At 52.6% G+C, this 27,277-nt stretch overlaps 1 protein-coding gene across 3 annotated transcripts in view; it reads left to right on the forward strand.

Annotated features, from left to right (window-relative positions):
- LDLRAD3 (low density lipoprotein receptor class A domain containing 3) overlaps positions 1 to 27,277 on the forward strand; it is a 205,098-nt gene that overhangs the window by 58,879 nt on the left and 118,942 nt on the right. For 2 of the 3 annotated variants that reach the window (XM_037128266.2, XM_037128267.2), the window contains exon 2: positions 5,227 to 5,373. In XM_037128266.2, coding sequence (XP_036984161.1) covers positions 5,227 to 5,373 — 147 coding nt within the window. Of the gene's footprint in view, positions 1 to 5,226; positions 5,374 to 27,277 lie in introns of those variants that run through there. The other variant, XM_037128269.2, reaches the window with a different exon arrangement.

Raw genomic sequence — 27,277 nt, forward strand, 5'->3', positions numbered from 1 at the left:
TAAAGCTCTTTCCTGGTGAGGAACTGTCTTTTCCCTAGACCTTGTCACTTTTCTCTCTGCTTTTCTCACTACGACTAGCCATTGCCTTTCTTCGCCAACTCATTTGAAGAAGGAAGCAAAGCGTTCAGCACTTTGGAGCGTTTGCCACTTCACCCTGCGTGGGAGAAGCAGGGAGGAAAGCACGTGAAGCACAGGTGCAGGCTGACAGCTCGGCCCACTCACCGCCCATAGATTTTCCTGCGGAAAATTGTACATGACCTTCCTTCATGGTTGGTGTAAACATGAAATCCGTCCATGCTGAGAGTCCCCAGTCCTGGGCCGAATCCGTGAGTCATTTTACACCTTCTCACCACTTTCTTCCCTTGACCAGACAGGCAAACAGGGCAGGGCCGTGTGCAGTCTAGACAGAGCTGGGGACCTGGCCACGTGCAGGTACTCGGAGCCAGAAGCATAGCCTCACTCTGGGCTCCTGTGTCCACACGTGACTGCTCCCTTCCTGGTGACCACCACAGTGCTCCCTGTAGCAGGACTCTGGCAGGAAGCAGTTTGATGAGAACCAAATGGCCCTGGGATATGCTTGGAACAGATGTCCCTCATTCCATCCGACTCTGATGGCACCGCGTGGAGCAGTCTGCAGTTGGAGGGACCTGCGGGGATTTTCCGGGGGTATTTACGAACAGATCGCTGCAGACCAGCGCTCTCGGTGCTTTGCGTGTGCCGTGTGTGGAGCATATGTGTTTGAAGAAGCGAGTCAAAGGGAAAACAGATGGTTGTTTTCAGTGGCCTCCTAACATCCTGTGTGCTGGCACCAAGCAGGGGGAAGAGGTGTGCTAATTCTCTGGGGAGGTTCTAGGGAAGATCTGTGTGAGTCTGTGTGTGTTTGTGTGTCTTGCTGTGTTGTTCATGGAGCTTGCAGACTGGGTTGTCAGGAGGCAAAGGATGAACACGGAGGCGATTGGGCAGAAATCTGAACGCCGGGCCTGTCGGTAGTTTGCAGATGTCGGTCCTCTACCGCATCATGGTGGGATATCCAGAGCGCGTCCCGGAGGTGAGCAGGAGGAGAGCGGAGGATGCGGAGGACTTCAGCTGCTGGAGTAGAATTCCCATTTCTCAGCTGGGAAAGCCAACACCGCTGGCTGCCTGTTCCAGCCGCTGTCTGAGTTTCTGCAGTGACCTCAGCCTCGGCCCCTCGTCGAATAATGAAGTTGTGGGTGCCAGAAATTTCGGAAGAAGCTGCTGCAGTAGGCTGTTCGCCTCTGTGCAGTGCGGGAGGACTGGGGACTTTTTCTTTCATTCTTGGCGAGATGGTGTAGGTATTTTAAGTAAGTGGTGTGCTGTGGTGGAAGTGGCAGCTCTTTTTCATTTCTCAGCTTAATGAAAAAAAAGGAAAGGGAAGAGGAGAAGCCCCAGGTAGCCTACTTTGTGCTAATGCTTGTCTTTCTGGATTCTAAATGTGTCCCAAGACAGTGAGATGGGATAACTATTTCAGCCACTAGAAAGTCCTGCTGTCGGGCTGAAGAGATTTCTCACCTCTTTTAAAACCGACAGGGTCGTGATTTACTTGCACAAACCCACACCCTCATGTTCCTTATTTTTAACTATATAGCTGTAGATTCCACTCACCTTCTAGGGAGACAGGCAGGAAGTAGATAGAACTTTTCAAGGAGTCGTCTGGGGATGGGGATAAGTAACTGCACACTTGGTTTTCTTCTTAGAGCGACCACAAATACTTACTGGAGACCACTGAGCTCCAGATGTCAAGGGTGTGGCACTGAACCAAGTGCTGGCCCTCTGCCTTGGGGGCGTGCAGGCCAGTGGGGAGATAGTACGTCAGCAGCACCAGGAAGCTGAGAAATGGGAGCCACGTTAGACTGGGTGTCAACACAGGGTCTCAGAATAAGTAGCCTGAAGCTGAGGTCCAGAGGATTCGTGTTCCAGGAAGTGGTTGGAAATGACATTGCAGAGGGAGGCAGGATCACCCCAGGCCTTGTCAACCATGGCAGCAGTTCTAGATGCTTGTAAGGGCACCCAGAAGCCATCAGCAGCCCATTAAAATCCCCCTCTGCTGTGAAGAGAAGGAACTGGGGGCAGTGAGAAGTGAAAGTTGGCAGGTTGGTTTAGGCCAGCATGTCTCAACCTTGGCCCTCTGGACATTTCGGGCTGGGCGGTGCTTTGCTGTGAGGGCCGGCCCTGTGCATTGCAGATGAGCAGAAGCGTGCATTGCACTAGATGCCGAAACCAAAAATGCTCCTGCAGAATACAGGAGTCCTCTGTCCCCTGTGAGCAGTGACAGGGGACATTGACAGGCTGAGGACCTGGGCTGGCAGCGTGGATTGGCTGGTACCAATTGAGTGAGGCACACTGGGTGGGTTCGGGGAAGATTGTCGAGGACAAAGTCAATGGGATTTAACCTCTCTTTGCCTTGGTTTCTCCACATGCTTTTGAGTTTGATGATATCGTCATTTCCCTGAAGTACAAGGCCCTGTGCCCTGTGCATACGTAATGGCGTTCAGAGGTGCTTGAAGAATGTTCCACTGTGTTGTCAGTCAACAGGCCCTGGGGATCTCTGGTCCCGCCTACAGAGCTCCGGGCCCTGTGGCTGGCAGGGCCACCTGCCTGTGACAGGTGTGGTATTTAAGTCCCTGCATCACACCCTTTCGTGTGTCAAGTCTGCGGGCCGCCAGCCTGTTGAGTCTCAGAGCAAGCACTTCGGAATCTAATCTGGCCAGTGCTCTGCCTCCGGAAATCTGTTTATGAGAACAAGATTTCACAGTTGCAGCGGCTTTTCAGGGAGCTGGCCTTCGAGGAGCTGGTGCTACAATCGCACGCGTAGGCGATTTCCTAATGAAACGGCATGATAGTTACGTTCTGGAGCCCTGAAGAACTGCCTGCTCCCCGATGGGGCTCAGGGCAGCTGTTTGGAAACAGCTGGAATGTGGGATTTTCTGGGCTGTACGTTCCCTGTCTGGCCAGGATCCAGCACCTGGCTGGCCCTCAGGGCTTCTGTCCTGTAACTTCCCCTCTGCCCTCTAGAGCCCTCTTCTGGAGACGGCAAATTGGTTTCATGTTCTTCTCGGGGTGGGTGGTGGCTTTTAAGGAGTCCAGTCTCGAGAGGGGTTTCGATGTGGGGTGTGGGCTCAGTGGACACAGTGCTGTGATTAGTGATGTCTGTCTGGCTGGTGGAATAGGGGACACAGTGGCACCGTATGTCTGCACTTCCTAACAACCATGGCTCATTTTTGTTCCGTACCCTTTAATGCTCTGGGTTGGGCCTTCTTGCACTGTTTTGCTATTTCACTCTAAGCCTGAAGGGCCCTGAACATTCCATCTCTGTATCCATCAGCGTCCACTACAAATGCCACCTCTCTCCTTGAACCTTTCTTTGATGCCTTGAATTTTGACCTCAGAACAGTAGGGAACTATTCAATGACTTTTTAAAGTAAGGAAGGGTCCTGATTGATTTGCTCTTTAGAAAGGTCCCTCTCTGGCCACAGAGAGGGACGTGAGGGGTGGCAGGGAGGTCAGGCTGGGAGACTATGGGAGGAGCCCTGGTCAGCAGTGGTGGTGACCTGGGCTGGACTCATGGCTGTGGCCGTAGAGACTAGGGTGCCACACTTGGTGCTTGGCCATCTGTAGGGGGTGACCGAGTGAGGAGGGGACAGACATGGAGGGTTGTCAGGGTACTGGTCCGGGCAGCTGGGGCAGGGCAAGGCCCCCCACTGTAGCTGCTGTTGTAGGAGTCTTCAGTGAGCTTTGCAAGCTCATTTTCAGTAGGGAGATATGCGTGTCCATGATTGATTCAGTACCGTGGGGCAGCTGGCCCACGGCAGTATCCACAGCACCGGGCTGATGTGGGACTGCTGGGTGCCCACTCATTCCAGTCCGACACGTTGAGTGTCACCCCCATAGTACCACAGTCACATGGGAGAGTGAGTGCGCCCCTCTGCTTGGAGAGATCAGGGGACACTTCAGAGGGAGAGCCACGTGGACGTTGTACGCAAACAGCTGCTAACAGGGACTTTCGAGCAGACTCCGTGGGTCGAGGGCATTCCAGGTAAAAATGATAGCCTGTGCAGAGAACAGTGGCATGAAAGATGCAATGGCGGGGGTCTGGGATGAGCTGCCTCTCATTGGCCAAGCTTGTGAACGAGGCTCATGAGCCCCCCTACCCCCGTACCCCCGGGGGGGTCCGGACACCCGTCTCAGTCCGTGACAGATCGTTAGGATGCCGTGCACCTTTCCAGCCCTAGTCTGCATCTGTGTTCAGGACCTGGCACAAGTGTCTGGTCACAGACGTTCAGTAAATGCTCATCGATGACTCAGGAGGGAGCCCTGGGAGGCTTGGTCTTTTTCTCTCCTTTTACCCTGAGACCGTTTTACTTCCAGATAGATCCTTATCCCCTGGCCATCAATCACAGTGATCAGACTGATTAGATTCTGGCTCCCTTGCAAATCTGCCCCCGCGAGCCCAGTGGTGGATGCGTTCAGCACCCCGCTCCCATGCCCTGTTTGCTTCCTAGCCCAAGAGCACCTTTGGGTGAGGCCTCGGCGTTTTGTGACTTTGTTCAGTGGGATTGCGTCCAAACCTTGGGCCCGGTTCAGCATCTCCAACAACTGTTGGCAGGCAGTTCAGTGACCTTGGGGGTTAGAGGTCTTAGTTTAAGTTTCATTTTGGCTTTTCCTCCTCATGTGACCTCAGGCAGATTGCTATTTTGGGCTGGGGCTCCCATTTTCTAAAGTGAAATTATCTGCCAGTATTCCTGTTAAGTGGGCCGAAGTTCAAGGATTCTGTGATTGTAGGACCATGGAGTCCAAGGCCTGGTGGGCGGGCGCGCGCAGCTCCTGCTCTTGGAGCCTTTGGGAGGCCAGTGGTCGCTGCTGTGCCGGACCCTTCATTTTCAGGCCCGCCGCTGGCCAGGAGAGATGTTTGGACGTTTATAGCCCATCTTCTTGATGGAGAGAGAAGAAAAGTACCTAATGTGTGTCAGACACCTATATCATATTTCTCGATTTTTCTCTACTTAGTCCTCCCAGAATCCTCAGGGGTGGGGCAGTGAAGACTATCAGTCCATTTCACAGATGAGAAACCGAGACCCAGAGAGGTCAAGTCACCTGCCCGAGCGCTTACCTACACAACCCATGCCAGACAAGAGCCCTTCCAGTTGGGGGCTCAAGTTCTTGCCACGTTCATGAGGCCTCTGATATCCGTGTCCCCCTCTCCAACAGACAGCCAGCTGCTCCCTGGGAACAACTTCACCAACGAGTGCAACATTCCGGGCAACTTCATGTGCAGCAACGGGCGGTGCATCCCGGGCGCCTGGCAGTGTGACGGGCTGCCCGACTGCTTCGACAAGAGCGATGAGAAGGAGTGCCGTGAGTGTCCAGCCCTGCTGGGGTGGGGGTCGAGTGGGGGGTCCCGGGGCAGAGGGAGGAGGTGCCAGTGTAGTCAGACCCTGGGCACTCAGCTTGCTGTCCTTGTCCACGCTGTAGCTCTGCCTCAGAAGGGCGTGGTCTGGGCAGCAGAGCCACAGTTCTGGGCGCACAGAGGACCCCCACCCTGGGGCCTGTCATTGCCATTACTTTATGCACAAGGAATCTGAGACCTGGAAGTTATGTAGCTTCACCATCTACCAACCACCAGGCAGCTGACCTGGATTTGAACCCAGGGCTGCCTGACCCCAAGGCCCAGGCTGATAACCATCTTGCATGTCTCGTACGTCATGGAGTGTTCTTGACGATTAAATGAGGTGTAGCACTGTGACAAGTATCCACCCTGGAGATGGTACTGACTACATCGTCATATGCTTCCATGCTCTTTCCTCAGCTGAAAAGGCCTGGGCATCATCTTCAAATGAGGGCCACCAGGGCCTGAGGGGTGCCTCTCTGATCCGCCTCACCCACCCACCTCCTTCAGCCTCTTACCCATTTCGTGCCCTGAAATGTGCATGAGATTTGGGTGAGGGGTCATCTGTGAGAAAGGAGACACCTGGGATGAGTGGAGGGTGGTCCAGGGTGTCTAGGGATCGTGCGCCCTGGAGAGGTGAGTTCCTCTTCCTCCCAGAGTGTGGCGCTGCAGAGCAAGCTCCACTCGGCCCCTGGAGGGGGAAGCACACCCAGGGTACTGGCCCCAGGTTGGTCTAGCAGGTGTCTGCCTGGGGGTCTGCGCAGCGGGACAGTGATTCTTGGCTCTTTCTCCGCCTTCAGGCAGCAGGCCTCTCTGACAGGAAGACGTGTGTCAGACTCAGCCTGCTGTCTCTCTGGAAGCCAGCTGAGCAAATGTCCAGGCAGGGGCCGATCAGTTGAACTTTTAACATAGCCGGTACCCGCATTTGAGGCCAAGCCTGCTGACCCACAGGAAGGAGCACTGTGTTTGGTGTCCACCCTGGGAGCCAGTCAGCAACCGCTGCCACCCTGCCCCTCTGCCCCCACCCAGTGACGTGCCTCCTCCTCCGGCGAGCAGCCCGCCCTGAGACTGGCCTCACCTGGACGAGAGTCCGGTGCTCCTGCTGCCTGCCTCTGCCCGCAGGGAAGTTTTGGGGGGTGGGTTGGCAGTATCTTATTTGTGCAGAGTATGTCATTTTGGTTGTTGCATATGATTTTTTTCTAGTGTGAATAGCCCACTCTGCATATTGCACTTTTGTTTTTGCAGTTGTTAAAAAACGTATGGTCTCTCTCAGCCTTCTGTGTTTCTAGTGTGGCTTCAACATTGCTAGAAATATAGCATTTGTCATTTGAGTTTCCAATGACATAACATGTGTAAACTCTATAATCTGTCAGCCTCAAGCATTAGTAACACTGTGCAGATATGTGGAATGGCCATTTTTAGGATGTGGTGTGTCCTCCAATAAATGTACTTGGCCGAGGCGGGTTATTCAGTGCAGGATAAGTTTGTAGAAGAATGTAGGGCTGGGGGTGGAGACCTAAGGTTTATTCCCAGCTTTGTCAGTAGCAGCTGTGCCATATCAGCATCTGCTGTGACATTCGGTGTCCTCTGTCAGCCCAGTGCCATGATTATGGAATCTACACGCAGACGGGAGGACGTGGTGGAATGAGACTGTGGAGCAAAAAGATGGCCTGGGCAGCTGCCTGGCACTGTTTGGTTTGGAACAGGCTCGTCTTGGCTGTTCTCCATCCTTTTTTCCTCATTTCCCATCCTTAACCCCCAAGTGCGGACTTGATTGGCACTTATTTAGTCTTTTGATCAAAACGTAATTTAACAAACCATACACACAAACACATGTGTTAAATAAAACCCTCTCCTCTGTTGCTCTTCCTTTTTTTTCTTGTTTTTAAATAAAAACAGAACAACACTAGAAAGTTTAGACAATAGAGAGAAAGAAAAAGAAGTCCTTTTCTAAAGCAAATTCAACTTGCATTTTAAATTTCTGACATATGGCCTTACAGCCTCGGGGTCGAGGGCGCGAGCCCTGGCAATGCATCCAGCTCCCAGGCCGTCCTCCCACTCCTCCCCCAGATGCTCTGTGGTCTTGGGGGAGTTACCAGAATGCTCTAAATCTTGGCCATTGGGAAGATTAAGTGAGAATTCCTAGTGCTTCAATTCCCTCCTCTCCAAAATGAGCACAATGAGGCTCTTAATAAGCATTGTTGTGAAGTTTGAAAGCATGTTAGGCACACAGCATAGGGCCTGGTAAACATCAGCTGTTAACTGGTCAGCCTGCACAAACTGTTTAATCTGGACGTCGTCATGGAAACATGATTGAGCAACTGTTTTTTCTTCTTTGCATTGGAGGCCCTTTGCCACATTACCATGTTTAGCATTCACGATCGTTGTTTTCTGAGGTTGCCTACTATTCCACCAAGTAGATGTACTGTAGCCTAACGTTCTGCTATTGTTGGCGGTTTAACTCTCTTTCGTTTTTTTACTTCCGCTGATCAGACGGTTGAGGGTCAGTTGAGGAATTTATACGTACGCCAGGACGGGGTCAGGATGGGCTGAACCGAGGTCTCCGGGGTAACCGACTGGCCTCTTCAGAATTTGTGCCACTCCCCCCCCACATCTTGCGCAGAAGTTGCAAGGCCCGTTCTCTGATTCTTTGTAGTAATATGGTAGTTAAGGAGAGGAGAGCGAAGGCGGCTGATGGTCTCACCAGAGAGAGGTGATTGCCTCAAGTTCCGTATGAAATAGCTTTGGCCTTTACAGGATAATAGACTTCAGCAAGGAGCGTTCTCGCTCGCCCTGCTGGAAGGCAGAGGGCACCGTGGGGTAGGAGGCAGCTCTTCTGTGTGCACGCAGAGGAGCGCTTCTCCTAAGACGGGGGAAACTTCTCTATCATAAAGGTAATAAAGTCACATGTTGTGAAAAATGAGGAAAGGGGCAGAGTCGGCAGGGTCGCACGCACACAGCGAGTGCTCTGGCAGAACCGCTGTTGGTGAGCGTCTCCAAAGTCTGCGTCCCGGCTTTCCCCATTGTCACCGAGGATACGCATTACTGTGTTGTGACTTTTTTCCAGGTAATGTTTCAACATTGTAGTACCTTTACATATTTTTTTCTGTATCAGTTTTAATTCCTAAGTGAATATTCTATTCACTTGGTGTAATGTTTATTTACTCATTACTCAGCATGTATGTTTCCAGTTTTTTACCATTAGAAAGGGTGTTCATTGTTCTGAACGTGAGGGTGGACGAGACTTTCCCTCTGTTTTCTTTTTTAAATTTTAGTTATTTTTCAAGTACAGTTTTTTGTCTATTTCTCCCATCCCAGCCCCACCTGCCCCGTCTCCCCACCTCCCTCCCATTCCCCGCCCCCCAGTCCTCATTCCTGTGTCTTTCATACTTGTTCCTCAAAAGACTTTCCCTCTGTTTTGAGAAATTTTCTTAATCTAGATTCTCAGAAGTGGAAGGACTGGGTTGAAGGACAGAAGCTGTCTCTGGCTCTTGATTCAGACCGCCCACTTGTTCTGTTAGAGGCCAGCACCAGCTTAGTCTTCACGGGCAACGTGAGAATTCTGGCTTTATTAGTCTTGGCGGGGTTCAGTAGTACCTCAAAAAATATTTGTATGGCTCATTGAATAGACGAAAACAGATATATATTTTAACTTTAATTTTTATTATCTAAAGAAATTGAATGTTTCCCCGTACCCCTGTTTACTAGTAATATTTCCACCTTTGTGTAGTACCTGTTAATGCACTAGAATAAATTTCCGTCTGGGTCAAGTCATTAAATTTTCCGCCTCATGAATCTGAAGAACCTCCCTTCATAGAGTTTTGAGAGAAGACCTTGCTTATTTTGGGGAAGTTTGAGTGTACTTCTGTTCAGTGAAATGCCCTAAATAATCATTTCATCTAAATAATTGGGGGGGGTGGTAACAAAAGGACTAGAGATATGTTTTAGAAAAACAGGGAAGCTCCATGCTTCATGAGAACACCTTGTGGTGCTGTGGCCTGACTGGAACTTCCTCTGGGCTGCACGTTAAGTTATATTTATACCTCGTTTGCTTGTCGCAAGCCTTGTGAGGAAGGGACTGTCGTTATATCCAGATGAGGAAACTGGAGAGACTGGCAGAGCTTGCTCGTTGCCCCAGGGACCATGTCCCTGTGACCGCCCCCCCTCAGGGACCCCCAGGGGGTCCTGCGGTTTTCTGTCCACGTGGGTTGGTGTCACTGCTGAATGAGTCTTCTCTGTTACCTACCACTCTGCTTTTTAAAAATTTAGAAACGCTGGTAATGATTTTCTGTGTAAATGATTTCTGAAACGTCGATTAGCCCTGTGAGTCTGCGAAGGAAGAGACCACACTTCTGTGGCTGCCACTGCTGTGGCGGTAACGCAGCGACCCAGATTCCAGGACCGCGCGTGACCTGGAGTCCAGAGAGATCTGCCTCCAGCTCTGTGTTGGCTTGTAGCTGCCCCTTCTCTTGTGTCCTAACCAAATGGGGGTGAGGTCGTGGAGGTTGGAAAAATCATATGGATCATAGCTTTGACCAGGCATGGGCAGACTCTTCCAGTCGCCAGCCCTTTCCTTTGTGTGGGTGTGTGGGGTGGGGTGGGCAGGGGTGGAGGGAGGCGAGAGGAGATGGGGAAAGATTCAAGGATTTTGTCAAATGATAACATTTTAATACATCTCCAAGTTCAGAAACATCAAAAAATAGGGACAAAGATGGAATTTAAATTTTACTTTTACTGTTCCCAACCATTACTTGAGCGTGACTTTTAAGTGCTCTGGTGTGATGGCAGAAATCCATGAGCTGTGGTTGAGAGGGCGACTTCGGAGTGACGGTCACCAAGAAATGTAAGATAGGAGGAAAGCAGGGGCAGAAATGCCCCCTTTTCTTTTCATCCTCCCTCTCATCTTCTGCCTCTAGGTGGCGCCACATGTAACACGTTCTTTTGAACGTGGTGCCACAGGGTTCACAGAGGTTCCATTCATAACGGAATTCTCCTTAGCTGGAATTCTCCTTAGCTTCGAGCTCCAGGGAGGCAGCCAGACCCCAAAGCCAGTGCAGAAAGGGAAGGAAACACCTATTTGAGAGCTTGAGATGAGCCAGGCAGCCCCTCGGGGCCACACGGGGCCTGCAGGTGTTCCCCATTCGCCAGAGTGGCTGCCACTGGCTCTCTCCCAGCTCAGCTGGAACCCCACACAGGTAAGCATCTGGGTGGATTTTGGTGGGGTATTTTGCTTCATCACCTGAACTGTCTTCTTCAGCCTCCATCTTCACATTGCTGTCCTGAGACCAGAACTGCTCCCTGTGGCTTTTCTGAGGTTTTAGGCCCAGAGCCTGGAGGAGTAACAGTCTCCCAGGTACTGTTTTCTGGCCCTCCAGCTGTACTCTGTGTGCCCCGCGCCCATGGCGAGGAATGGCGTGCAGTCCAGATGTTAGGATCTCAGCATAAATTCCCAGGTTGTCACCTGATAGCAACCTAGGAACATTTCCGGCTTGTCAGGCCACACTTGACCTGACATGAACTTGACCTTATGCAGACTTTTCTAAAAGGGCCCTGGTAGCTGTTTGAAGATGCAAGCAATTTTACACTGAGTTGAGCAATCCAGAGTGCTCCGAAACTTTCTGGGTGTATTAGTTCCTTGGGGCTACTATAGCACAGTCCCATACACCAGTGTTTAAGACGGAAACCTGTGCTCTCACAGTTCTGGAACCTGGGTGTCTGGCATCAGTTGTTGCAGGACCGCACTGTTCCTGAAAGCTCCAGGGCAGGGCCCTCCCTGCTCCTCACTGGCTTCCTTGGCTTGTCGACACACACTCCAGCCTCTGCTTCCATTGTCATTGGCTTTCTCCTGTGCACCTGTCTCTACATCCAAATTTTCCTCTTAAAAGGATACCCATTGTTGAATTCGGGTACACTTTAATCCAGCGTGACCTCATCTTAACTTGGTTACGTACTCGAAGACGCTATTTCCAAACAAGGTTGTGTTCACAGGTGCCGGACACTCAGACCCAGCTCCACTGGGGCCCTGTCGAGAAGGCAGCATGCCCGGTGCCTGCAGGACAAGGCCTTCACACGGAGCTCCATTCTGGGTGGGTTCTCTCTGCATCTGCTGGGGCTAGTTCGTTGTTACGTATTTCATCTCCCTTTGTAGCGTGGTGGTCATGGTGAGGAGCGGTTTGAAAGCATGGGAAGAGCACTTTGTATGACAAAATGAATATTAAAAAAGAAAACTCTGCTGTCACCTGGCGGCCTTGATTTGGCCACTTCACCGTAAAGAAAGTGCTCTGGACGCTAGTTCGTGTGCGTGGCAGCCTGTGAAAGTCTGCGCCTTTAAAAGCCACGGGGGTGGGAGTTGCTGTAACTAAACCGCTGCCTGCAGCTCGCTGCCTTCCAGCCCACCTGGGAGGAAGCCGGGAGGGCCTCCAGCCAGCTGGAGCAGCCGGCGGGTTTTGTGTGTCCTGCACAAAGACCCTAAAAACTGCTTTGGTTGCCAGTGTTTCTAAAACTTGCACATAAAAATGGGGATTATCAGATTTTCTTGAAAAGTCAGATTCAGCTTGAGGTTGAATCCGCACTCGGAGGACCCATTTCCACTCCGCCTCCATGGTGCATCTCCCCAGGCCTCCAGTTCTACTTGAACCCTAAGGGAGGCATCTTTTCACCTTCAGATCGCTGACATTGAGATGCTTCTTACAAGTGATGGGATAAAGAAACACATCCCAGTTTAATTGGCAGTTTTTTTCTTTTTGACTTGTATGGAACGCAGGATATGCCTTGTAAATTGGCGGCACCTTGAAGTCAGTGAAATACAAGTGGTTTTCTCTGATCATGAGCATGTGATGGTTCAGCCAAGGCTGCCGACGTTTTCAAACATGCACCACGGCATATGGTTTCCTTAGGGAGGCTGGGAGGGGCCTGGCTCTCGGGCCACACTGCCTGTGTTGGGTCCTCGTTCTGTCACCTGGGAGCTGTGGGACCTGGGCAAGGTATCTCAGCCTCAGTTTCCTTAAATCCCATGGAATTTTTATGAAGATTGAAGGAGCTAAAACCTTGAAAACCCTTCACACAGCAGCTGGCACATAGCAGGCGCCCAGTAAATATTAGCTGTAGTCTCGCTGGCAGCACACAGTCACCTTTCTGGTTTACATCCCAGCTCTGCCACTGGCTGGTTGCTCTCTGGCTTGGAGCCTCAGTTTCTTTTTCTGTGAAACGGGAGTAGGTCTGAAAAAGGGGGTGTGTGAGAATTAGGCGTGCCAGTGCTGACGTCTGGTGCAGAGCAGGAACTTTATCAAGTGTGCTTTCCCATCTTCTCCCGCCCCCAGCAACGCATTATTCCCCGAAAGGGACAGCCTCCCGAGGTGCCGGAGCACATCTGGTGCAGGCTCCCTGGGGCTCCTGCATTCAGTCATCAGAGATGGGCTGGAAGATGCTCTGCCGATTCTGCTTTCTAAAAGATTGGCTAAGCTGAGGAAGGTGAACCGTTCCGTTTCAGAAATCCTGTGCACCTTCAGGTTGGCTGTACATTCACGAAAATGAGCCTGTCCCCCCCCTCCGAACCATTTTCAGAAGACAGAACCCAGTGATCCCGTGACAGCCCTCCCTGATTGGAGGTGTGGGGCGAGGGAGCCCCATCCCATCCCCAGTGCTCTTGAGCCCCCACCCACCCCTCAGAGGTGAGAAGAACCAGACACTCTACCAAGAGCCCTGGTGCCCCCCTCACTTGGAGCTGGGGCCGGAGATCTCAGACTCCTGCCCCAGGGAGAAGTTGAAGTAAGCATCCTGGAGCCTAGATAAAAACTGGGAGGATTTGTCCCTGTTAGTAATCTCCCTAGATCTTATAATCTTTCATCTCTGAAGTCACCGAAGCTCTCAGTTTCTTAGAAAGTCTTGTTTTATTATTTAGTTAATCCCTCCCACCACACCACACACACGTCCCTGCCGGTGTCATTCTAATCCTATGTTAATGTTGACAGAGACTCACATGGCGCCTACCAAAAATGCCACCAAGCTCCGTCTGGTTTGCAGCCCCTGCTTTCTTGACAACTGCCCGTTGAAATGACAGTGAGTCATCCTAAAAGTCAACTCTTTTGTGCAAATATCAACCTCGCTTATCTCGCCAGTCCTCCGGCTGCTGCCCGTGGAGAGCTCCGCTCCACTCAGCACTGTGTGCTGCCTTTCCCAGCCTGCACGAGGAGAATCCTAATGAAGGGCCCGGGCTGGGAGGGTCCATGCTCCAAGCTGCTGGAATGCACTCGGCCAGGGTGCTGGGCCCGTTGTTCAGGCTCGGTCTTGGTGCCAGGACGTGGCGGGAGCTGTGCCACAACGTAGTCCGTGGTAACAGGCTCCTAAATTGCTAATAAAATTTAAATGGCTGCAATGTCACAGAACATCAAAAAAAGTATTTCTCTGGTATGTCCAAGTCCTGCTGATTCAAGCTGGGCTGTGACCGGGCCGCCTTTTCATTTTTATTTTCGTGGGCAGACACGTACTCTCGTCTGCGACCCAGCTAGCTTACAGTTGCCGAATGGCTTTTAAACAATTCAGAGACCAGTGAGAAAGGAGTCATTAAAAGAAGAGGATGTGGTGCCTGCGTATAATCCAGACACGTGACTGCAGCATTCTTTTGCTAATAACACTAGAACACTAGTTTCCTGCGAGTTTAGAGTGGGAAGCGATGTGGGTAGAGAATCTGAGGTCAGAAGGTATGGCCCCGCGGCAAAACACTTCGGGAGCTGTTGGCTTTTGTCACGGTTTCTACCACCTCCTTGGCTAAGAGGGCTGCAAGAGGGCTCCCGGGAAACGCAGGGAATGTCTCAGGGCTAAAGGCTGCCAGGTTGTCTGGGCTCGGTGGTTGGAAGAGGAGGGAGAGAAATAGGCTGCATACATGTAGTTCCATGTTCTAGGCATGGCAAAGCTTCAGGTCAATTCCAAGTCAGCACGCAGTCTCTGCGCCCTTGGAAAGCCGCAGTTTGCATATACCTGAGTTTTTGCTATCTTCAGGGCCCTTGGCTTGTCGGGGGAGACAGGGACCCAGTGCCTCTGATTCTCCATGGGGCTGAAATCTGCAGGGATCAAGGACCATCTTGGCTCCTGTTGTCCCTCGGCAGGGGGGAGGGTTATTGGCTTCTGCAGTTCTTTTGGGATCCAGCAGTAAGACCCAAGATGCTCCCTGGCACGAGCTAAGAGAAGGTGCTTGAGGGAGGGGTGGGGTCCAGGTGGGGGAGGGGGGCCCTGAGGAGGAGACTGTCAGCGGTGTGTCCGAGCATCAGATGTCCCAGAGAGCTGGATGGGGGGCCCACTTGCACAGTGATTTTCTGGTGGTCGCCCAGCGTGGGATGTTTTTTTCTCTTGGCTGATTTAAACATTTTGGCCAATGAGAGGGGAACCTGGAGCAGGATCCTGCCTGTGGCCTGCTCCAGCCCATCACCGTCACTGTGCCGCGTGTCCTCTGGCCTTCCTCGGTGGAGCGCAGGCGGACACAGTCTCCGCGTGCCCGGGCAGTAGGCCGGCAGCCCGTGGGAGGCGGAGGGAGCCTCTGTCGGATGACAGGGAGCAGATGGTCTTGGTTTGGAACCTGGTGGGTCTCTGGCACTCGCTGTCTGACATTCAAAGCCAAACCAAGCTTGTTCCCAGTTCCCTGGAATTGAGGACACGGACCAGTCTGGCGCGGGGAAAGAGCGAGGGAGAGAGGTCACCTGCTGCCCACAGTCACTGTGTGCAGGCGCAAGGCCTGGCGCAGTGCCCACCTCCTTTCCTGTCCCTGCTGCTACTCGGGGCCCCTCTGAGATGGACACGGGGACCTGGGACTGCTCTTCCTCCAGCTCCCATTCAGCTGTTTCCTGGCCACACGCTGGGATGTTGGGTCCTATGGTGACTTGAGGAAGAACCGGCCTGGCCCTCCTGGCTTTGGGAATGGGCCGTGGAGTGGCAGTTACGACTCAGGCTCCGCCGCTGTGTTACTAGGGTCAGCTGAGATGTCGCCGCTGGGACGGGGTTAGGTGTCCGAGAGCTGTACTGGGGGTGGGAGCCCGAGAAGGCAGGGCAAGCGGTGACTGGGAGTTGGCGTTAGTGGGAGGAGAGGAGGAGGGAGGAGGAGAAGAGCCTCGGACTTCAGTGCGGCTTGTTTAGCCAGGCCCATGGGAGGGGTCCTGAGGGCAGTGGCAGGGGCCCTCGGTCACACCCCCTGCCCCAGGAGACCTGGGCACCGCCTTTCCCTGACCCCCACCGCCACGGGTGAGCTGTGTTCGTGCTCCTACCAGGGATGAGTTCACCAATTCGTGTAACAGACATATGCCGAGCCCTGTGATGCACTGGAGACAGGCTGACGGAGGAGACCCCATCTTCTGAGAGACCTAGTCAGGTGAAGAGACGAGACAGTGAACAGGCATTTGCAGTGGGGTGTGGGAGAGGGGCGTGACCTCGGTGCCATGGGGTCCCACAGGAGGGGCACCGGGGGCTCCTAGGAGGTGTCTGGGCAAACCACGGCCTCCGCTGGCACTGGCAGGGTATGGAGGTGACCCCTGTAACAGGCGGGCGCACCTGCATGGAAAGGGAAGACCTAACAGAGCCCAAGGGTAGAGAGAGGGGGTGGTGTTTGGGAATGCCGAAGCAATTCCTGTGACCGGCGGGGAGAAGAGATGTTCAGGGAGTGTGTAGAGATGGGGGGGTGGCGTCCAGGAGGGCCTTGACCCCCAAGGGAAGGACGTTCACTGCGTGCCTGTGGTCAAGAGCCCGATGAGTGGGTCATTCCTGCTGTCCCACCTCCCAGCCGTGTGGCCCCAGGCACGTCACTGAGCCTCTCTTCACTGCAGGGACCGCATCTGTAAAGCGGGATAGGAGCAGGTCCATCTCGCGGGGCTGTGAAGAGAGATTGCTCTCTGTGAAGCTCTGGGAACAGTGTGCAGTTCCGGTCATTGTGCTTTGAATTCACCTGTGAAAAGTCATGGGAAAGCCATCGTTAGGGCTTGCCTGCGTTCACCAGACAGTCACCAGACTCCTCACAGTGACATGATTCATACATTTGCTGAACGGGTGAGGGCATGTTGTAGTGTTTTCTCGAAGGCTCAGCATGAAGCTGCTCCATGTGATATTCCCAAAAGCAGCTTTAAAAAAACCCACACCTCAGTGAGTCTGTTTTCTCTCCAACAATAACTGAATAGTGCTCGAGCTGTCGGCCAGCTGGGGTTCCCAGGCTCTTAGGGACAGCCACCAAACTTAGGGACAGCCACCTGAGGGTGGCCTGGCCCATCTGTTCAAACCCTGCCGGAAGAGAACCTTGTGGGTGGGACCTCAACACTGGCGTCTTAACCAGAGGCACAGGCGAGCCGTGTACCCACTACACTGAGGTGCGCCTGTCCCCTGATGGGACTCTCAGTCTTGAGGAACAAGGGGTCACATCAGGCACGTCTTACGCTGTCAGCCTCTTTCCGCATCGGGAGGAGGGGTTCTTGATGTCTTCTGAGAGGCCCAGGCAGGTAAGAAGCACCCCACTGGTGTGTTGGCCTCCGAGCAAAACGGGAGCAGAGAGCACCAAGTAATGGGATGGCCGCAGGGATTAGAGCTTCGTTCGCTTTTAAAGGACTTTCGTGCGTATTTTCTCCTAAAGGGAGCAGCTGGATCCCAAGTGCTCTCCGAGCCAGAAATGAAATTCTTGGCCAGAGGTGCCTGATTTTGGACGTCTCAACAAGGAACGCCAACGAGAGTGCATTCCTGTCAACAGGGGCATCTCTGGGAGGGGGATCTGCCCAGGAGGCTGTCTGTGAGGTGCTTCAGGGCACGCACCCTGGCACAAGGCTGCTTGGGTTCTTCCCGGTTCCTCTGTGTCCTGGGAAAGTCAGTTCCTCTCTCCGTACCTCAGCTTCATCATCTGTAAAACGGGGACTAATCCAGTAGTGTCTAGCACATGGAGTTCAGATATACTTATCCCTGTTACGTGTTTAGGACAATGCGTGACCCTTATGGAGCTCTTGAGGAGTGGGAGCCATTTTTATTAATAGTAACATCATTTGCACGCACATGCACCAGGTGGGCTATAGGTGATGGTTAAAGTGCGAACAGAAAGGCTGCCAAGGTCATAGGAGCCACTGCGCAGAGCGTGTGGGACGCAGCTCTCCGATCTGGGGTGCAGCTCTCTGCGGTGAGGGCTGAGACCCCACTCACTGCTGCAAACTGTCAGTGCCGTAGGGAGGAAGGAGGGCCACAGGGCAGAGGGGACTTGGGATCCTGCGAAGGCAAAGCAGCTACCGGTCTCACTCTCTCTTTTTATCTGCATTCGAGGACATGCTTACTGATTTTAGAGAGGGGAAGGGAGAGAGAAGGGGAGAGAAACATCAATGTAAGAAAGAAACATTGATCAGTTGCTGCTTGCACGCATTTGGACCAGGGACAGAACCCGCAACCCAGGCATGTGCCCTGACTGGGAATCGAACCCATGACCCTTTTTGGTCTACAGGACAACACTCCAACTAACCCAGCCACACTGGCCAGGTCAGGCCTCTCTTTCTTAACACCTAATGCGCTTTGCATAAGATTTCATTCTGCAGAAAATAGACAAAGAGAGTGGAGTCCCACTGGACCAGATTGTTGGACTAGAACCCTAAGAAGCCTTCTTCCCTCTTTAGTCCCTTCTTGACATCTGAGATTCCGGAGACCTCACGGTAATTGTCCTTTTCCAGAACAAAGCTTGCTTCCAGCTGTCATAGATGGGAGTACTCACAAATGTGTTTATTGTAATGAGCCAAACTCTGCTCTCCGGGACCCTTTGATGGCGGAACCCTTTGATGGCGGCCCTGGAGATGCTCACGCGTTCTCTGTTTTTAGAAGCGTTCAGGCTCGTGATGATGTCAAGTTCCAGCTTCATGGACTGCAGGCCGTGTGACCGGGCCGGCCTCTCTGTCTGCCTGAGGAATGGGTGGAGAGGACGGGCCAAGTGCTTTCGTGTGGTGACGGGTGGGTGGCGGTGACGCCACTGCTCTACTGACCAGGAGCGACTGGGGACCATGCTTGGGCTCCTCTTCCTGTGACTCTGGAGGAGAGATGCTCAGACAGCGGAGCAGACCTGTCCTGGGTTGCAGGCAGTTTCTGGGCAGTGCCATTGACCCTGCCAGTGGGCCACGTGCCTGCAGGAGCCAGGCCTTTTACAGTTCCCACGAGGGCTGCCGGGAGGCGTGGCGTGTGGACCCCCCCCCGCCCCCGATGTCGTGGGTCCCTCTTTAAAACCCTCGCCCTGGTGCTGGCAACCAGCCACACCCCGGACCAGGCACAGACATGGTTCCCCTCTTCCCTTTGCTCTGCAAGGCGCGTGTCAGAAGAAGACAAGCTGCGGTTGTGTGCAAACCAAATCTTGGCGCGTGTGAAGGACTGTGAAAACAGTACATATGTGAAACACGCTTTCCCTGTGCTCTCGGGTATTCCGGTTCTCTGCCAGGTCCTCCCCTTGTTCTGCATTTCACAAATATTTTGTTTTTCATTCCAGACAGCGGGAGTACAAAGGCAGATTTGTTTCATCATTTAATTTGCTGTTACTGCCAGGCTTTTTCTCCTGCTGATCAGCAGACTTCTCAGTCTTATATTTAAGGCTGACCTTTAGGAAAATTACATAGGAGCAGTATGGTGCTTACCCCGTGTATGGCTGCAGGGTGCATGGGGAAATCAAGAGAGAACAGAAAACTTTAGGAAACAGTGCCTCTGAGAGTGAACCTTAGGGGAGGCAGGGATGCCACAGCCAAGCAGGGTGGGTAGGAAAGACCCTTTTTGTTCTCGACCCTGCATGGTACTTGGGGCATTTGCTTTTATTTTTCTGAGCCTCCTTTTCCCTCTAAGTAGAAATCTGCCCTTTGGCGTGTGCCCAGAGATACTAGTTATTTACAGAACTGGCACCATCCTCTTCTTTGGCTTCCCTGGTGATGTAAACCACCAGCAGAGGCTGCTGCTTAAGGAGAATGAAGGTGGATGGGTGGATCTATGGACGGATAGATGGGTAAGGACAGGGGCCTCTCCTGTAACCACACTGCCTCCCAGAAGCCTTCCTGTCCTTTCTCCCCAGGTTAGGGAGATGCCCCTTGACCCTTCTCCCGTGGCCCTTCTCCATCTCTGACTTGTAAACAAGCACATACAGTAAAGAGCGAATGGTACCCTCTGTCAGGTGACATTGGAAGCGTCAGGACAGCCAGGTAAGGCCCCGCCTGCATCTTGTTCGCTCTTACCCTTGCATCAGACAATGTCAGTTCCAGGCACATGGAAGGTGCTCTGTGCACGTTGGTTGAATGGACCAGTGAGAGAACAGTGACAATTTGAAAGGATGTGTGGGGGCACATTGTTGCTTTCCTCCATGGATCTGTCGCACACACTGCTCTCCCGGAGCTGGTGTTTCTCCCACCAGGGAGCCAGATGGGGTTGCTAAGCAGGAGTGGGGTGCCTCCCCTCTAACACAGATGCACTTGTCTCTCTCCCTCAGGATTTTAAAAGGGGTCACCTAGCTGATTTGCTTTAACAGCTTGTCCTTATAAGCTCCCTTTCTGCCTCCTGAGACCCTCATTCCTCCTTGTTAATGAATCTTTCTTCTGAGGATAAGTAGCCCTCCAGGTTCTCGGTTCTCTCCTGCTTCTTTGGGTTCCCAGGGGTATGACCGCGGGGCGAACCTTGCCTCTCTCCCTCTCTAAGCCTTTGTGTGGACACCTATCACCCTCAGCTCAGCCACTGTAGCCCTGGCTGGGAATGAAAGGCCAGAGGCAAGGGCTAATGAGGGGCTTTTATGCTCAGGAACAGAGGGCACCCGGCAGCTTCAGCAGCCTCTCCGTTTAACCCGAGGCTTGTGGGGACTCTACACGTAGCACAGCCTGGGCGAGTGGCAGATGGCGCGCTTGGCCTTCCGCTGCTCGGCCATTGCCTGCACTGTCTGCCCGTGGTCTTCCCGCATAGTGTGCTTTGGGCATGCATTCCGGCTTCTCTGCCTTCCAAGTCCACGTACAGCTGCAGACGTCTGCCATTTAAAATAGGACATCCTCTTGTGAAAATAGAGAATGGTTTTCTGGCATGTGGGCATGCACACGTAGGGGTGGGTCCACGGTAGTTTAGGCTTATGCAAAATCATGGAGACCCCACAGGCATGCGGTGCGGGGGCTTCTGGGTCAGACTGTGGAATTTTAACTGCATACCAGGCACAGTGCCCAGCGCTCTGCGTGGATGGTCTTGTTCAGTCCTCACAACCACCCCACAAAGTGGGTCCTGTCAGTATCCCCATTTTATAGATGAGGACTTGAGGCTTAGAGAAGGTAAGGCATTGGCTAAGGTGCTCGAATGGCTCAGCCAAGTTCTGAAGGCAGACATTTAGCTCATGCGAGCAGGCTGACTTCTCTGCTATGCTGCCCCCTGCAGGTAAATGTGTGCCATGCGGGTCTGTACAGAGGTTTCTCAGGCTTAGATGGACTTCCTGCCTCCCTTGCAAAGGGAGTGCATATTGAACGTCCTGCACAACACTTTCCCGCCTTGCAGGAAAGGGTTGCATTTTAAGTGTCTGCAGTCATGCCTGACTTTTCTCCTTGGCCCTGGAGGATGTGGCAGGGCCTGGAAGTATTCAGGTGTTCCTTTGAGCAGTACTCGGCTGCGTTTGGTAAAAATCAGTGGCTTGCCGATCTCAAAGCACCCTGCACTGAGTACACCCTGTAGGAGGGTGCCCAGGTACCTCTCCCTTCCCCTTCAAACTTCTCACATTTTATATGTACATGAAAGGCATGGGGGTCGTGGTAAAAACACAGGGTCCAAGTCAGTGGGTCTAGGGCAAGGCTGATTGAATTTCTAACAGACCTTTACCAGTCTGTTGATGCCATTGGTCTGAGGTCTGCACTGCGAGCAGAGAGGGTCTGCAGGCTCCATCAGAAGGACCGGGAGGCCTCAGTAGGCAGCTTCCTGGGAGATTCCCAGGCAGCAGGCCAAGCATGGGGCCCAGGATGCTGCAGGTGTTCCCAGGACCACCCTGTGAGAAACACTGCCCACGCCAGTGGCTCCTGAGCCTCAGTCTGCAGCCTGAGGCTCACCGAACTTGCCCTGGGGAAGATGACCAAGAAACCACTCATTGTTAGATTCAGCAGACATTCTGATCCTCCCTGACCTCTGAGCAGCATTGGTCTCCATCAACCACACCCTTAACTTCCCTGCTTTGCTTGCTGGCTCCCCCCTCATCTTCTGGCTGCACCCTACCCTTACCCTGCAGGCAGGCAGCCCCTCTGGTCATTGGTCTCTGCATCATTGTTCACCTGGAAATGAACTCCATCCTTTGCTGCTCATGCATCCTCCCTTGGAGAGCTCATCACTCCCATAAACTAGTGAGGCCCAAATATTTATTTTCTGAATGATCATCCTAAACCATCTCTCAGATCATGTTACCGTTCTCATGCCTGAGTCAGGTGGCAGAGGACTCGGGAGCCAGCTGGTCTGGGCACAGATCCTGCCTGGCCCTGCCTCTTGCCAGCTGGAAATCTCACGCAGGTCATAGAGCTTCCTTAGGCGGCTGTCATCTCATCTGCAGGCGGGGACTGTCCCTCATCTAGTGAGAGTGCCCAGCACTGGAGCTGCTATACTGTGAGCACTCAGCAGTCTGCTTTGAGTTTTCTTTAATCGTTAGTTATAAGGAATATGGATGATAGCAGCAGCCCTCAGTGGACCCCCAAAGTGCGCCTCACAGAGCCCCCTGGCCTGGTTGCCTGTCTCAGCCGCTCCTGCCCAGCCTCCAGTCTCACATGATGTTTGTCTCGGTGCCTCTGTTTTCCCGGTATAGCCTTTGGAGCTCCCCTTGGAGCTCCCCCCGCCTCCCCATATCTGCCTTTGTGCTTCTGCTGAGTCTCAGGGGCTTGTGTGATGCGCAAGTCCTGCTCCACTGACCTGATTTCCTTATATGTCAGTGTCCCCAGTCATGTGTGCAGCCCTGACATTGGGAATGGCTGTGATACTCATGGAGGGCTGTGATACTGTAGAATGCATGAATGTTTGAGTGACAGTGAGCATCAGAATCATCCACAGGCCTAGAGGACAAGCACTTCGTATGTTTAAGGTTATTTTATTTTGTTGGTGAAAACTTAGGAATCATCCCTGTGGCCTCTCTTATACTCCACAGTCCAATCCACTGATAAGTCCAGTCAATGCCACCTCTAAAGCATTGGATTTCTGCCAGGGGGGACTTTGATCCTTAGGTCATTGGGCAATGTCCAGAGACAGTTTTGGTCATCACAACTTGGGGTGCCCGCTATCCAGTGGGTAGCGGCCAGAGATGCTGTGAAACACCCTACAATGCACAGCACAGCTCTCCAAGCAAGGAAATTTCCAGCCCACATCACATGTCAGTAGTGCAGAGGTCCAGATACTGTAGTCTAGAGCAGGGGTCTCGAACCTTCGGGCCTCCGACCGGTACCCGTCTGCACGTGTCAGGAACCGGGCTGCACCGCAGGAGGTGAGCTTGAATGTAGTGTGCTTGAATCATCCTGAAACCGCCCCCTGCACCCCAGTCCGTGGAAAAATTGTCTTCCATGAAGCCGGTCCCTGGTGCCAGAGGTTGGGGGCCACTGGTCTAGGGGCTCTGAGTTCATGCATGGCTCTCCATCCTCCCCACTCCCACACGGGCTCAAGGTGCTCTTACTCCCTGGACTGATCTTTCCACCCACTCCTCCATGCCCTCAGTCTAGGCAGTGGCTGATCTTTAAAAAAAGATAAATAAGTCCCTTGTAAAGCTTCCCATCACACTTGGGATCAAACCCAAACTCGGGCTCAGGAAGCCCTCCCTGAGGGACTCCTACTCCCTGCCCCCTTCCCGCTCACTGACCCCTGATCCCCGGCTTTCTGCTCTAGCCCCATCCTGCCGTCCTTCCTAGTCTTCCTTAACTTCAGAACTCGTGACATCTGGGGGCCAGAGGATGGTTGCCGGGGGTTCTGCACATTGTAGGGCGGTTCGCAGCACCCCCGGGCTGCCCACCAGACGTCAGCAGCACTGACTGCCCTTGCCCCCAGTATTGCGGAAGGTCACCTGGTGAGCAGACCAGACCCAGGGAGGAATGCGGTCAATTTACTACCTTCTTTGGAAAGAACAGCTCTTTTATTTCGATGTTACCACCCCTCCTAGATTCCAGGGGTTCTTGGAACGTTTTGTTTCTTTACTTACATCTGGAGACTTGTACAACTTGTTAACACTATTCTGCTTTTAGAACACTTCCTTCACCCCCAAGAGAAGCCCCCTAGTACTGGTTTCTGACCTCATTGCGATGTGATTGGAGAACATATGTGGTATGATTTCACTCCTTTCACGTGGACCAGGTCTGTTTCACGGCCTCACGTTTGGAACACCCCAGAGGACGTGGCGTGTGCACCTGAGGAGAACATGGGCCCGGCCGCTGGTGGGCGGGGAGGTCCGTGGGAGTCCGTGGGTCTGGCTGGTTTACAGTGCCATCCCTGTCTCCTGTTCCCTTGTGGACCCCGCGTACTCTGCCTATCACTGGGGGTGGGGACTGAAGCCTCCAACCCTCAGGTGTCAAAGTCGGTTCTCCACTCAGTTCAGTTGGTGCGTGTGTCACGTGTTTTGTGGCTATTTTTAGGTACATACAGTTATGTCTTCCTGATGGTTTGACCATTTCTGTCTCTTTAGGAACTTTTTTTGGTCTTAAATCCTGCTTCGTCTGATTCTGTTTTGCATAATCACTCCAGCTCTCATGATTTTGGATAGTTTTTTTGTAGGCCTCCACGGTTACCCTAGTACGTAGTTAGGGTTCAAGGTCACCGTGCCCGTGGGGTAAAGTAGAAGCTGAGGATCACCATCTTGGCTTTAAAGTGCGCCCACAGCTGCCAAGAGGTGAGATCCCCGGATCCGTGCGCTTCCCGGACTGCTGTTGAAGGCGGCACAGAAGCTCTGCATGTCTCCACGAAGCCCTGTCCTGCAGGGACACTCGTGCGGGTTGAGTTCCGTTTTTCTGAAAGCGCCGTGTTCAGTCCTCCTCGTGGCAGACAGAGGGCGCTCTCCCGGTCAGCCGGTCAGAGCAGCCAGAGGCCGCCTGCCTCCCTGCCTGCCTCCGCGTGTGCAGGGACTGGTCCCTCAGCTCAGGTCCCGCTGTCCTGTGGGTCTCCCCACGTGTGGCCTTCCATCACAGACCTCTCCCTGGTTCCCTGTGCAGGTGTCATAACAACACAAAGTCTGAGCCCCAAGTTTTCCTGTGTACGTGCATTGTCTAGGGAGGTGCAGGCAGGAGGGCCGGTGAGAGACACTTTTAGAAAGACAGTTAGAAATGAGCCACCCCTTCACAAACCTGAAGGAAGTAGGATCTGCAAAATGAAAATGAGGAGGTAAGGAGAAAAACCTCCCAGTTTGCCGGGGGCCCAGTGGGCGGGAGAGGGTGAACCTCTGAGAAGCAAGTCCTCCTTTTGGCCAAGGCGACCCTCCTTGCCCTGCAAGGTGGAGAGGGATCCAGAACAGGCTCTTCCTTCCCCACTCATTTTTATGCAAACCTGGAAACCCTCTTCAGTTCTCACTTCCCTTCCTCCCTCCTCCTTTTCTCTCTTTTCCCTTTTCCTCTCATGTCTGAGGAGTTGTCCCTCAGACACTCCCTCTCCAGGAGCTGGCCGATGCCTTGATCGAATGCTCCTTTGAAGGTGGAGACTTGTCTTTTATCGGCATCTGTCCCCACATCTGTTCCTAATCCCCGGGACTCGGATCCACTGTCAGGAAGTGTTCCCTCCACGCGATGGGCAGCCTCCCCGGGCTGAGTTATCTGACCCACATTTGAAGATTTTTCGGTAGAAGAACCAGTTAAGAATGCCTGGGTTTCCTGCTGTTAGATTGTTTGGACTTTCCATTCCAATATATGCACGCACATACACATGTACGTGTGAGTCATAAATTGCCAAAGTAGGTAGCCTAAAAAAAACCAAAAACCTTCAGGCCATAAGAAAATTTTCTAATGCCAAGCTTGCTAACTTGTTTTGCCTTTTCCCTATCATTTTTAATAATAAAATTACCTTTAAGGGCACTGACAGGCATTTTAAATTCCCTTATTGTTTAGAGTGCCCTTTTTCCTAAAAGCCCTGAGAATATCACAGACTTGGCTTCTCTCTTTAGTTCCCTCAGGGCTTTTGGGGAGTGAGGAGGATATTTCTTTGACTTACGGAGCCTCATGATATCGTTGTCAGTCCATAAAGATTTCTTCTATAAAGAAACAACTCCGACACATTTCCTTCCTTTATAAGGATGTCTGCTGGCTCCCGCGGTGAGCGTCCAAACCCCTGCCTGCCTCTCCTCCAGCCTCACCTCCTTCCACACACGCTGCCTTCCTGATGCCCTGACTTCCGCCAGGTCTCCTCCTCACAGCCCAGAGCTTTGGTTCATGCCCTTCGTTTGCCTGGGTGCCCTTCCCTGTCCTTTCTCACCAGCATTCTCCCGCTGATCTTTCATACCCAGCTGAAATAGCACTCCTCTGCCGCGCCGCCAGGGTCCGCCAGGCTGAGTGTGTCGCTCTCTTTTGGGGGATTTCCTTTGCATTCTGGCTGTTTCCCACAGATCAATTGAGCATCCACTGATGGGCAGAAACCATTTGAAAATAATAGTAATAAATGATAACGGTAATCACAGTAGCCTGTACTGTGTACTACTCTATAACACTCTCACACAATGCTATACTTTATAGTGTATAATCAAATAATAATAGCTAACATTTAATATGTATACAACAGTAGCTAATACAGTATGAATTATCATAGTTCTGTGTTCCAAAGAAGACTTATGTAATTATGACATTGTCTCATTTAAATCCCCATAGCAACTCTCAAGGTAGGTACTGTTAGTGTCACCCTTTGCTGGTGAGGAAGCTGAGGCGCAGAGAGGTGAAATGACTTACTGTGAATCGTAGCCAGCGAGTGGGACCAGTACTTGACCCCAGGCAGGCTGGCGTGGAACCCCGTGTGCTATCCTGGGATACAGCCTGGAAAGGCAGACGTTTTACAGTTCCTACTGCACTCACCACATTTCATTGCAGAAATCTGTTCACTCTCATTTTTTTTCCTTCTTGACTAAGTGCGCCTCACCCAGGGAAGTCTTGGTAGCAGATGTCATGTTTGAGTGTTTGGTTCTCTCTGCAGCCTCCACGCTGAGTCCTGTGTGGCCGAAGTGTCCGAGAATTAACACTGATGGAAAAACAGCCTAGCGAGTGAGGCCTCGGCTAGTGGGAGCGCTGCATTGGCTCGGCCTCATTTCCCCAGGACCATCCACACGTGTGGAGAGCAGCGTGTGGAACCACGGACCGTGCTCGGCAGGGGAGGATGCGTCGGGTCCCTGCGGGATGCCAAGCGTTAGGCCGTTTCCTCTACGTGCAGCATATCCTGTTTTCCATCCACTGGTGCGGTCTGCATGCTCTTCACACCCCTTTGCAGATGGGGACACGGAGGCCAAAGGAGGTTCAGTGACTGTCTAAGGTCTCAGCTGCTCGGAGGCAGAATGAGGATAGAAACCCAGACGCTTTCGAGCCCTAAGCCCTCCAGACCTCTCAGCCCCAGGGCCGTAGGCCTCCCATTTTACTTTTCAAAGAGGAAATGTATAGAAAGAATTTTCTGTCTGAGAACCTTCTGGTAAAGCTGTTTCAACTAGATAGTGTCTCTCTGTGTTTATAGTCCGGTTAGCCTCTGGTCTTCTGCTTTCTCCACTCCCCAGGGTGTATCTCCGCGACAGCCAGCGTGGCGTTTTAGGAGGAAGTAATGCGCTGTGGTATCTGAGCACTAAAACCTGAGTCCATGCCCGCAGCCCCACAGAGCGGAACTGCTGGAACGAGCAAAGGGGTTTTTAGCTCATCCAGTAAGGATTTTGTAAAGGCTTGAATTCCACGTGTGGATTTGGCTTGCTGGGCTTTTTGG

The sequence above is a fragment of the Artibeus jamaicensis genome, unplaced genomic scaffold (genome assembly GCF_021234435.1).
Source record: "Artibeus jamaicensis isolate MK-2021 breed Jamaican fruit bat unplaced genomic scaffold, CSHL_Jam_final contig_797, whole genome shotgun sequence".
NCBI classification, from domain to species: Eukaryota; Metazoa; Chordata; class Mammalia; order Chiroptera; family Phyllostomidae; genus Artibeus; species Artibeus jamaicensis.